General features: G+C 42.8%; 2 protein-coding genes across 4 annotated transcripts in view; both read right to left on the bottom strand.

Moving 5' to 3' along the window:
* The window catches only part of DENND2B (DENN domain containing 2B), a 118219-nt gene that overhangs the window by 25537 nt on the left and 79477 nt on the right, over nucleotides 1–13205 (bottom strand). For all 3 annotated transcript variants that reach the window (XM_052696128.1, XM_052696130.1, XM_052696129.1), the window contains 4 exons: nucleotides 10665–10849; nucleotides 9903–10012; nucleotides 8338–8407; nucleotides 438–515 (listed from right to left, as the gene is read on the bottom strand). In XM_052696128.1, the coding sequence (XP_052552088.1) occupies nucleotides 438–515; nucleotides 8338–8407; nucleotides 9903–10012; nucleotides 10665–10849 (443 nt within the window). The remainder of the gene's footprint in view (nucleotides 1–437; nucleotides 516–8337; nucleotides 8408–9902; nucleotides 10013–10664; nucleotides 10850–13205) is intronic.
* RPL27A (ribosomal protein L27a) overlaps nucleotides 1–13205 on the bottom strand; it is a 113299-nt gene that overhangs the window by 29824 nt on the left and 70270 nt on the right. The gene's annotated exons all lie outside the window — the stretch shown is intronic.

Genomic DNA, 13205 nt, shown 5'->3' with positions numbered 1-13205 from the left:
CCCTAGTCCTTTAGAATAAAAACATCATGTCAATGCTGTTAAGCATGCAGACTTCACTTACCAAATACTCCCTTTTCTTAAGCTCATTATTTCACAGGGTGCTGGAGTAAAAGTGGAACTGGCCTACTGTTTGAACTGTAGGTGCCAAGAGTTACAGCTCAGCACAGAATGGCTTTGGAAAACAATGGAAAAACCTCTAGTCAGCCAGATGATACAGACACTCAGATGTTTTTTGAATCAAGTTCTGCCTCAGTCACAGAAGTAATAAGGCATTCTTTGATGAATCCAGTCATAGAGATGGAATATCCAAAACAGCAACTACAAAATACAGTTATCTCCCATCAAAGGAAGAAATTCTTCTCGTCTGGTTCATTGATGTGGATATTTCTCAGTAAACACTCAAGTGCAAAAACAACATTATAAAAAAATCCTCTTACCTTAGAAAATAAGTCAAAGCACCCCAGGCGGCTGATGACACAATAGACCTCAGGTAGGCGTGGCCCTTTTCCACTAGGCTGATAACAGTAAAAAAGAGACTGAAATTACACACTGATTTGGAGCCATGCAGAAATATACTTCTCTCTCTAATCACATAGTTGGCCGTCGTGCAAAGTCTTTCACCATTCATTTCTCCATCAAAATAGCTACTCTTGGAAAAGCATCATATTTCTCCCTTAGGACAGTAGGCTAAAAAGCATAAGTAGTTCTTACCCACTTTGAAAATCTCAGCGCATTGGAACTGTATTCAAACATTGCTCTGACTTGAAGCCATAAAAGCGCATTTAACTATGGCTGTAACTCATGCCTTATACCACCACTGTCCTCTGCTCCTGCTGTGGTGAGGCTACCCCAGGACCATATGCTGGGAGGTGACAATTACAGTCCCAGGGAAGGAAATATGGCTGTAGTTCCTGATTCTCTCATGATGTTCAAAGACAGTTTAACTTCCAGAAAGCAAACTCACAGACCTAAATAAAGGCAAGCCGCATGAGCTGAATCATTAACTTTCTTAGATTCATGCATGATAAACATGAAACTCTTAAATAACTTAAACTGTGTTGAGAATGAGTCAGTGGTGCATAACTCTTCCTCCCCAGAAAACCTGTCAAAATGGTTCTCTGAAACCATCCTATCAAAGATTTTTCCTAGAGAAGCAAATGGTTTAAACCTACATGACTGAAGTGTAATCTCTCAGCCTACTGTAATCTGCAACACTGCCTGTGCTTGTGCAGGGAAAGGTCTGGTGGCACTATGTGAAAAAAGGTGAAAAAAGGGTACAACCACTTGCAGGATTTTGCTTATGTACTAAAAGAGTTCAAATCAGGCCAATACCAAACATTTTAGAAAAGCATCCTCACTGGCAAGGTTCGTAGAGCAGAGAGGCAGTCTGCCTGTGTCCTGCATGCATACAGTGAGCACAGATTGAAACACTCCTGCACAGGAGATCACCACTGTGTTTTTAACAAGCTGTGATACAGCACTGCAGTTTCGTATAGTTGTAACTGATTTTCATCAGTTACACAGGCACACACTTCCTAAGGGGAGTCATTTCAACAAGGCAGTTTACTGACTTCAGGTACCGTGATACACACTTGCAAGATACAATGCAAGGAAGTCCTGGTGCTGCTTTTGGCAGGAGCTATATCCAATATGGCACAGAGCAGCTGTAGAACAGTTTTGCACCAGCAAAAAACTAAAAGCAGGGTCTGAAACGACGGATAGTCCTCCTAATTCCTTTTATCTAGTGGAGTCAGCTGTACTTGTGAAACACTGAATAAAAAGTGTCTGTAAAAGAATCACCTGGCACCACTTAGCCTCCTCGCACAGCTGTACATTATTGCTGTGCAGGAGTGATAGAATCATCCCCAGAAATGCTGTGATAAAGGAGTTCAGAATCACTGTTTCCATCTGCTCTCTCCCACTTGTGCATTGAGCCAAAGTGGCTGATCATCTCCTGTGCATCCACATAGAAGGCTGGCGTATTTTTTTAATCTTTGTTTCATTGTTTGACTCTGCAGGTACAGTAATTAACAGCCCTCAGTATGTTTAGCATTTACGTGTCACATCCATCAAGAGAAACTGAGGGGTAGCTGTGTTTTTCAAAATGGAATATCACAAACTGGGCTCGGACAGTCAGCAGGTGCCTGGCCTATTACAACAGAGACCACAAAAAATACTCGGACTAAGTGAATACAGATGTGTCTATTTCTGGATCCAAACCTGCTCACTACACGTCACGTCTCTGAAAAAGCAGAATCCTTTTTTGTCCATATTAGGTATAAAACCCTTTCTAAAGGCACTGAGTGATTATATCAAGCATGTGGGATTTTGGTTAAAATCATTGTGTCAAATCTACAGGAATGCCGAAGCCATGCCAGGAGACTTGGATAGCTCCCAGCCAAGAGCTGTCTCAGTGACTGCCAGTAAAAACATCACATTCCTGGGTCATCTATAAGATCAGAAACAATAACAGCTCAGCACTTACTAAAAGATTCTGCTTTATGAAATATCATTGCTTTCAAACGTTGTAAAGGCTACATGTCTAGGAGCTCTTTCCTCCTCATATAGAACAGACTTCTCTATTATTTCAAAGATGTTTCCTTGCAGACAGCACAGACTCCCAAGTGAATGCAAATCATCTGCAAGAGGCAGCACATAAAACCCTCAGGCAGAGCCATTGTGAGAGGCATTATTTCTCAAATTTCTAGCACTGGTAACTCTTCGCATAACTCTCCTCTCAGCCATTAGTTTACAGTTCAAAGACAGACCTAAACCACCTGCTCATTGTGTTATAGGTTTGTCTTTTTCCCAGAAAAATGTATGGGATAACTCAACCTTGCCATCCTCAGTGTCTTCCTTCTCTGCTTGGACTTATCTCTCTTAACTAGCAGAGACTTATGGACTGCACACAGCATACAGTGCTGGTTTAACCTCCCCTCTTCCCAGAGAGCATTTCCAGTTTGAAGGCTGTGCTCAACAAGATAGCTGCAGCCTTGGAGCCCCATCCTGCCTCATTCTCTTTTCCATGCAATCGATACGCCCAGTTCAAGGAAGCTATGTCCTAAAGGAGCACCAGCTGACTCTGCCTTGACATACTGCCATCCTCCTGAAGGAGGGAGGGTGGAGAGAATGATGTTTTGGTTTTTGAGTTGTTTTCAGAAAGCTCAGGATATTTTCAGCCTTAGTCCACCACAAACTAAAACACTGATGAGTTTTGTTGATAACAAGAGACAGATTCCCAAGAGCATGAACATAAACTGACAAGAACTTGGCTATGGGATGCAAGAGCTGAGATTTGCTTCAGGGCTGATCCATAAGTCGTTCAGGACAATCTTGTTACAATGAGTTTAATGTGATGTTTGCTGAGTGACGTCTCCAAAACCTGCTTCATCATCTGCCTTCAGCAGGTGGAACAGATGACTTTTGCTTCTGAAAATAAGCCTACCACTTTTCTCTTTCAAAGCTCACCTCCCTACCCAGGTGCTTGAAATCCAGAAGATGTCTTCAGAGATGATCTCCCAGTCTGGCGTTGCTGAGATGCTCTCACACACCACACACTCCTGCTTTCAAATCAGGCTGTGTGCACACCCACCGGCCACTCAGACACCTAACTCAGTGGTTTAGGGCTTTAAAGAGAGACAAAAAAGCTCCTGCTTCCCTGGCTCCAGAAGTAACTGAGGAACACTGGTACCAGTGTGGTGACATCAGAGGAACCAAAGAAGTAGGGATCGATGGTAATATTTCTCCTCCTGCACTTCTCCCAGCCTTTCCATCTATCTGAAGACACCCTGTGTGGAGGGGGAATGCAGCTAAAACAGACCTACCAAACATCACGGAAGAGAAACATGCAACACGGTCCTACATTCCATCTCAAAGCAGTAGAAGAGAAGGAAAAAAAAAGACTAACATCAACCTGAAGACTCCAGAGGGGCTATACCCCTTCCTCCCAGGGTGAGCCAAGGTATCTTTACTGAGACCTTCTGAATAATTCCCCAGAGAGCATTAGTAGGAAAAGCTGAGGAAAAAGTAAGGGCTGTCCCAGGCCAGGCTGGGCGAAAAAGGAACATGACAAACACACAACAGCTTCTTTGCCTTTTTAAAGCACATGCGTTAGCTCTGGGTAAGCCTCTAGCATCCTGTGCTGTCTTTGAGATCAGAATTGTGGATGCTTCAATTGCAATTCACAGTAATTAAGGCAGTGATCATATAACAGAGATGATATATACTCTAAATGGCAAAGGAAATGCACACAGTGCACAATCTCTATTCCTTTCTGCAGGACTGTGAAAAAAGACACATTCTGCTTGGCTCTAGGACTGTCTTGAAGAATGTGAGATGCAGACTCAATCCAAAAACCTTAAATAGGGAAACATGAAGATGAAGAAGGGAAATCCCATGAGGCAGTCTGGTGATGTCCAGCTAATAGGAGCCAGAAATTCACAACCAGAGATGTTCCTCAAAAACAAATTCAAGTGCTGGGAGCCTGAAGTTATTCCATCAGAGTCACAAGCCAGCTTCTGCAGCAGCTTTGGTTTCCAGCTAGGGCCAATCCAAACACAGACCATGAAAAAGCTGTCGGTGTTTTAAATCCAGAAACTCATGTTAAAGTCTTATCGTTGTATGTGAAACACAAACTCTAACGCCAGAGCACTCAGTGTACGCTGTCAAACATGCTCGAGGGAAGGCAGGATGGAGGGAACATGGCAACAGGAAGAAATGCTTTTCCAGTGAGCTCTTCTCAGCTCCATAGATGTTAATCTGCATCCCAAGAGTTGCTTCCACAGTGTAACAAATGCCTCTCTCCTGCTCCAGCAAATGCGGGATGTTTCACCTAAAGACTGCTTTTCATGTTTTAATGTACACACTTTCTGCTCAGGCATCTGCTTCTCCCCTGACTCCAGGGACTCACTTGTCTTAGCCTAGAAAACTGCCTCAGGCAGCATTTTTATGTGAGAGGGAAGAGAGAGGTAAGATAGGGTGAAAGACATGTATATTTCTGCATGCAAAAAGTTAACAGCCAGAAAATCCTGATATCAAACTTTCTATTCTGAGAAAGAAGTCTTCTCAGACAACTGCCCAACGTGCTAGATAGGTGTGCTTCCTACTGTTCCCATGAACCAGCTGCCTTCTATGGCAGCTGATAGCAGGACGTTGTTTTAAGGATGCAGTAACTCAGATTCCGGTATTGTCTGACTGGAACTAGCACTTCTCAGCAACTCCCATTGCAGTAAAGCCCAAGTTCCAGTTCCCATTACAGCATCCTCTCTTTCGTTCCTTCTCCACAGGGTGCTCTTGCTCTCCCTTTCTCCCCAGCCCCATAGCAACTGAGGTATTGCAATGCCCACCAAGGAAGGGAGCGAGCTGTGAGGTGAAACTGAGCCTTCAGCAGGAACTGCTCAAATCACCTTTGCTGCTGACAGGAAATTATCACAGAGCCACAGCCCAGACACAGCCGCAGAAATGAGCCTGGCAAATAGGTGGAAAGAAGCATGGAAATGAAAGTAAAATTAAGCTGGTTTAATAAGGAAGACTGTCTTATTTGAAGTAAAGTGGAATAGTAGCGATATGTAATATCTCAAGTATATCGACCTATCTGCCTTTATATGAAGTTGCATACTTCTGGTATCAAGTCACCAGGAAAGCAGCTACAATACTGCCTTGGAGGTAGCAAAATGTAACTGGAAAAACTTCATGCTATCTATGAAAGTGCAGATTGTTTGCAGTAGTACAATAGGTTACATTCCATTCTAATCCTGTTTCAAAAATGAAACAAAATAATATAAATACATTTTAAAGGGATACTGTACGGGATTTGCTGTACAAACAGAACATAATTGTCACTGTATCCCTTGAGGTACTTTTGGCAGGACTTCGGATACACACACAGGCAGAAAAAAGGGTCTGGAAAAATGTGAAATCCAAAGGCAGAAAAGTGGGAGAGTTTGTTCATATGTCAACATACCAAAGAAGAACTAGGATAGCAGAAAGTTCAGTAGCTAAAAAGTAATTATTTTCTAAGCAGAGGCACCAGAACACCTAACTCTGCAAAAAGGCACAAGCAGCAAGCTGGGCGCTACCACACAGGGTTGGATGGGTTGGTCCATTTGACCATGGAAGCTTCTGACCATCCTCCCTAGAAGCATTCAAGGCCAGGCTGGATGGGACTTTGAGCAGCCTGGTCCAGTGGGAGGCGTCCCTGCCTATAGCATGGGGTTGGAGCTAGATGATCTTAAAGGTTCCTTCCAACCCAAATCATTCTACGGTTCCACGGAGCCTACTGCCAACAACTGCCAAGTTCTCCAGAAGATGTGAGAAACTCCAGCTGAATATTATGAGCACCCCTCAGGCTGGGGAATATTTTCTAAGGAATTCTCCCTGCAGCTGTTGGCTTACATTGAAGTCAGGATTTTGTTACAGTTCTATACTGAGCAATGCGACCCCATCTTTCTTATACACTGTGTTTGCTGAAAACTTTTTGTAGTTCCCAAATTAGGGTGGTTGTGTTTGACATGTTGGGAATGGGACTCCTCAGAGTAGATATTCTGGACCTTGTCAGAAATTGCTCAGGAAGTTACACACTTAAACACAAAGATCTGTTTTAGAGCCCAAGCCTCTGGCATATAAACAGTTTAACCTGCTCGGAGTCTGATACATCTTTTCATTGTGGCTTTTATTTCAGTCTCATTTTGATCCAGGATCAACTGCTTTGCATGTCACAAATGTAAGTTCTGTGCATGATTCCAAACTCACTGATATTTTCAGAACTATGAAAGCCTTAAACTGCCCTTCTATGGTAGAGGGAGTACATTTCAAAATTTGATTATAGTCAACATTTTCTGAATATACCTTATTATCCTTTTAAATAACAACAGACACACTAAAAATTGTACTGCTGCACTACATCTTGTTCTGCTTATTTACATCAGCAAGGATACTTTCTAGCTGCTCTACTTCATTATCTCTGAATCATCTCCTAACCCTGTTGTTTTGGCCCACTCTTCCACACTTAGACACACACAGTAAGCAAGCCTCCGCGATGCTACCTATAGCAAATACCGCCCACAGTACTGATAAACAAGCTTTCTGCTTTGTTACTTTAAGTGAAATCTCTTACAAATAGAGCACCCATATACAGCAATTCCTCCCAGACAGAGCATCTGTAATCTGCATGACAAGGAGCATTGCCAGAGACTTGAGTGAGGACAGGGTCAGGTGCCAGCAGCACACAGAATGGAGCATACTGTTCTAACACAGCAAGTTGCTCTGTCTACTGGAAGCCTCCGAAAACTATGGAAGGGAGGTGCTCCCAGCTTGGAAAGATGGGAAGTAATGACAGCGAGGGAAGAAAGGGGAAAGGGGAGAGTTATCAATTCATTTTGCACAAGTATGTAAAAAGTTCCTATGGTATTTACTATCCATACAAGCTCTCTAACGAAGTGTAGTCCACTGACATGTGGATTGTACATGAGTTGTCTCACCATTGCAACCCTATCCAAGTGCAGGGATGGCCAACGGCTGTATGCATTGCTGCCATCCCAGCAGTTATGCATAGATGTGCAGCAGAAGCCTGCTCACACTGTGTTTCACCTGGCTTAATGAAATTTGCAAGTCTTTTGTGCAGTTTTCTTTCTCTCACAACACATAAGCCTGCTCTGTGCTCTGAATTTATCTGGTGACCAGTTTATTTCCCTTTTATTTCCCTAGTGATGAGTTCCACGATGAGACAGAATCGTGCAGCACGTCAGACTGGGTACCCTTACCAACAGCTAATCACCCCTGGTCACAAGGACAGAAAAGGAGCCTCAGAGCCTAGACTTCCTGTCACAGGCATCACCTTATTGTGTGGCCCTGAGAAAACGCTGACTCTGGGCTGCCCTCCACTGTCACCCTGCTGAGCAGGGTGGCAGATTTGCCTGCACCACAGATATGCTGCAGTTATTTAGGCAACACTGGCAGAGAGCTTTAGAGATGTAAGCAGTCGCACAAGAAATAAACTTTATTCAGAAATGTTTAGAAATACCACGTTTGCCTTTGCTTGCAGTGTTGTGGTATTTCTGCTGCTGTTCAAAAGCACATGATATAAAGAACTTGAAAGGTAAATGCTCACAGAAGAAATTTTCCACATTCCTATGAAATGGGATCCCATTCCTACGAATGGGATTTGATTCAGACAGACATTTCAAAGCCTTATTTTAATAGTCCTTTCACTTCCAAATCTCAGAGCGAGCAACCCAGTTTTCTAGTTAAATAGCAGGAGACACCCTCAAAGTTCAGACTACAGTTTAGAGATATTGTTTAACAGAATTCCACGGTTTGAAATAAAGGTGATGTACTTACCAACAGCCTCCTGCAATAACCAAACCTCCGGCTCCCATCTTCCCCAGTCAGCATGAAAGAGAAAGTCTCACTAGAAGGAAGAAAATTGTCCTGATCTTATTACCAGAACTGCAGCCTAAGTAGAAAGTAGGTCATGTCAAAAAGGATAGCGCTTTATGCTATAATAGACTGTTCCCACTGAAAGGTCTTGTCTCCCTCTGTCAATCATCTGGACATACTCTGAGGCAAAATTCCATCAAGAGTAAAGTAAAGACGTCTGCGCAGTCCTGGACAACCTAGCTATTTTCTTATAAGAAGAGATAGGTGCTGAATTTAAGTGGCATTCATACTGCAGTGTCTTCATACTGCAGAAGGAATTTAAGAATCAGATTTTGAGAGCAGTGTTCAAATGCTGTGTATCCCTTATGTTTTAGTTACATCCTCTTTTAGACTGTGCCTTGTTTTTAAAGGGAGAACCCTAGGTATTCTCTTAGAGTAGAGAAATCATTTGCTAATCTAAAAATAATAGATTCACCATGTGTTTGTGAATTTGCATACTGGCTGATAACCGCTCCTGGCTACTTTGCAAGTTTGAAATGGCATTATATAAAACACTTCTTGATGCCAGGCTTTATGCAATTATAGCAGAATATGATAGGGATATCTTATTTCACAAACATGGGCTCCTGGAAAATCTGTCTAGCAGAGCAGCAGCAGAAGAGGTGGAATGCTGTGCAAGCAGATCTGCATGCTGCTTCCAGCAGTGTTGTCCACAGAGTTCTACACTTCAGTGTGTTCTACACTTCATTGCTCAGGTGATTAAAAATATTGAGTAATACAGCCAAGCAACACTGAATATAACCTGGTTATGTGACACACATCATACCTAAGCCAGTAAAACATTCCGTGTGTATTTTATTTTTGGCTGCAGTGATTCCTAGGTGAATGCTAGTTTCTTGCCATTGTTGAAAGTCCCTTAAGACACACACTGAACATTTCATTTACATACACCTCATGCCACGCATCTTTAAAAGACATTTCATATTTTGGGATATTTCTTCTCTCTTCCCCTTCTGTTACTACTATATCATCAGACCAGCAAGTTCAGATTCACTGATTCAGGGAAAAATAAAAAAAGATTTTTGAGGTTTCTTTTAAATGAAGAAGAAAATGGAAGGCTGGCTCTCCCTTCCTTTACCCTCTCCTCATATATATTCATTCATATATAAGCATAAGAAGACAGTAGAGGTGCCATGCAACATCAGGTAAGCATTCTGGGGTACATGAGAGAACAGGTAGTGGGCAGGGTTCTTTTTAAGGTTCATTTTAAATACTCCCATTTGCATTTTTGGATTCAGCACTGAGAGGAACCTTCGGATCTTTTCCCTTCAGCCACACAGGATGATGAGCTGGGCAGAATGGGGAAGAAAAATAATAGAGAACCTAAAAAAATTAAATACAGCTGCTTGAGCCTAAAGTGGCCAAGACTTAAACTGCTACTTCCATAATTGGGCATCGGCAAGCCTGCAGTTGCTCCAGATGCACTGCATCAGCACTATGAGGCAGAGGAGCATCAGAGGATATACCTGTTGTATTCAGAGACAGGGAGCCAGTCTTTAGCATCAGGAAAGCAGAACTGAGGGATGGCCTTGAGACGCTCCTCCGCTTCACGCATTTGCTTGGTTGGCCTTTCTAGCTGTGGGGGGGAAGAATTGAAATTAAATCAGTTACTGTTAGGGCCAGCTTCACAGCACCTCTCAGGAGTTGAGGGGAGGTGGGGGCTTGCTGTTGAGCTCTGAAGAGCAAGGGCCCATCAGCTGGTTTCTTACTGGTGCTTGGCAGAGTGAGGCATGACCCCAAGAGAGGCTTTTATAAGCTAGTACAATACAAATAATCACTGTTGGTTTGCCTAAGTTAACCCAAACTCCCTGTTGCACAACATCCAATTAAAATGCACTCCTATCTGAAATTTCTTTCTGTTGCCAGAGTAGCCCTAGTTCAGCAAAAGTCTTTCCATTGACTTCAGTGAGTTTTGGAACAAACCCTGACAGAGCTAAATGGAGTTGAAAGGGAAATATTTAGAAACTGAATTTAAACACAATATTTAAAGCACCTAAAAGCAGGTCAAACTCTGCAGAGCTGGAAATGACAATTTTGTAAATAGGGAAAGCTTTCTGCCACCTTCTCAATGCTCTTTTCTTTATACAAATTCTGAAAATTGAATGATTGACTCCAATTAAGAAATAGATTTCAATTAATTTTCCCACTTATTCGCATCATTGATTTTAGCAAAATAAGGATCTTAGAAAGCATTTAGAGTAAGTTGTATGTAAGAATTTTTCTTTTACCTTGGGAAACTGATATGTCACTTCTGGGAGGTAAGTATTTTTAGAGGGCTTCTTTTTCAGTGATACTACCACAAAATATTCAAATAACTCCCGTTCCTGCCATTCAATGAGCTCCAGTTCCAGGGTTCGATAACTCGGAGCTCTCTTCAGCATTGACTGGATATGCACGAGGCGCTGGGTATGAGCTAGCATTAAAAAGAAAAAAAAAGATACAGATCATTACCTGGGAGTATAATGTGTACGTGTGAGCCACAGCCATTCACAAAGGACTTCCAGTTTGCCAGCATGTTATTCTAAGCATGTTCTCCTTACAAAATCAGGCCCTCGTACTGCCTCACTAATTCCACCCATAAATCAAACCTCTCTCCAAGTAGTGAAGTGATGCAACACTAAGTCACTGAAATCAGTTGCAGTTCATAACTGTTACACTGCCAAAGGTCTGCTTTTTCTTCACGTCTAAGACTATATTATAATCTCTTCCATCAGCATGCAAATGCACTAGAACCTCCAGGATGACACTTCACCTCAGGCCTGACTTGCATGTGGCGAAAAATGGTTCTGTGACTGGTCACTGTGCAGCACAACTCTGTGGGAACAGCCCTGATGCAGTGATGTGTCTTCAAATCTCTCAGTTCTGATCAGCATTAAGTGAAAAAAACTAAGTAAAAACAGCTGCTTGCATGTTCTTCCCACCTCTTCACAGCAGGATCTCTCTGCAATGGCAGTCAAACTATTAGCAGCACACGTCCATCCCATAAGGTTATATTTGTAGACACAGTTCACAAAAGGCATGTTTCTCCTTGCAGTAGGGAAATAAGATGTCATAGCAACAGTAATTAACCAGCAAAAATAAAAGAATCCGCTCTGATGACCAGCTGGCATACAACTGGTCCAACAACACAAGAATTATAAATTATTTTGATAGAGAGTTTGGATCATTATCTGGCTGCACAAGTAGGGAAGCCAAATCCCAAGAAAAAAACCTGCAGTAGATAGATAAGAAGGCTTTGTCCTCATCTTATTACAATAGCTTTGCATTCCTGTGGGTTTTTTTTTTTTTCAGCTCTCTTACTAGTAACACGATAGATTTTTAGTAATAAGATCTGATTTTTTTTTGTAATTCTCTCCATTTATCAGGTCTCTTGAATGTGAGACACTAACTCACTGGCTTGATCTCAGTGGAGTTTGTACAGGTACTGCACACTGATAGAAGAATTTCACAGAATCATAGAATGGCTTCCATTGGGGGGAACCTTAAGGATCATCTAGTTCCAACTTCCCTGCCATAGTCAGGGTTGCCAACTGACAGGATCCCGTCCAACCTGACTTTGAATGACCCCAGAGATGGGGCATCCACACTCTCTCTGGGCAACACGTTCCAGCACCTCATCACCATCTAAGTAAAAATATTTCTTCCTAATATCTATCCTAAATCTCCCCTCTTTTAGTTTAAGCCATTCCCCCTTGTCCTATCACCATCAGACCATGTAAAAAGTCAGTCCCCTTCCTGCTTGTAAGCTCTCTTCAAGTACTAGAAGGCTGCAATGAAGTCTTCATGGAGCTTTCTCTTCTCCAGGCTGAACATCCTTTCTATACTGAGGGCCCCAGGCTTGAATAGTAATCCAGTTAGGGCCTCACAAGGTCAGAGTAAAGGGCAACAATCACGTTCCTCTCCCTGCTGCCACCCCCCTGTTGATGCAGCCCCGGATGCTGTTGGCCTTTTGGGCTGCAGGAGCACAGTGTTGGATCATGACCAGCATTTCATCCATCAGGACCTGCAAGTCCTTCTCCTCAGGGCTGATCTCAAGGAGTTCTTCTCTCAGTCTGCAATCATCTCTGGGATTGCCTTGACCCAAGTGTAGCAGCTTGCACTTGGCCTTCTTAAAACTCATTAGATTTCCACTTTCCAAGCATATCCAGGTCCTTCCATATGGCATTCCCTCCTATTTTGTCAACTGCACCACTCATCTTGGTGTCATCAGCAAACTTGCTGAGGTTACATTCAATCCCACTGTCTATTTCATAGATAAAGATGTTGAAGAGCACTGGTCCCAAGACAGTCCCTTGGGGGATATCACCTGTGTCCAGTCTCCACTTGAACATTGAGCTCTCTGGCTATGACCATCCAATCAATTCCTTATTCAGCTAATAGATCAGCCTTGAATCCACCTCTCTCCGATTTTTAGAGATAAGGATGTGGTACAAGACCATGTCAAAGGCCTTGCACAAATTCAAGTTGACAACATCAAGTCCTTCCTTTGTCCATCAGTGCAGTCACTCCATCACAGAAGTCCACCAGATTGGTTGGGCATGATCTGCCCTTACTGAAGTCACGTTGGCTGTCTCAAATCACCTCCTTATCTCGCATGTGTCTTAACATCTCATTCAGGAGAATCTGCACCACGTGATCCTCCCAGGCACAGACATGAGGCACACCGGTCTGTAGTTCCCTGGGTCTTCTTTTCTCCCTTTCCTGAATACAGGGGTGAAGTTTCTCTTTTTCCAGTCGCTGGGGACTTGTCAGACTTGGCCTGACAGCCA

The sequence above is a fragment of the Tympanuchus pallidicinctus genome, unplaced genomic scaffold (genome assembly GCF_026119805.1).
Source record: "Tympanuchus pallidicinctus isolate F22 unplaced genomic scaffold, pur_lepc_1.0 scaffold3, whole genome shotgun sequence".
Taxonomy (NCBI): Eukaryota; Metazoa; Chordata; class Aves; order Galliformes; family Phasianidae; genus Tympanuchus; species Tympanuchus pallidicinctus.
Note: the sequence above shows the minus strand (reverse complement) of the source record. Positions and strands in the feature narration are given on the sequence as shown.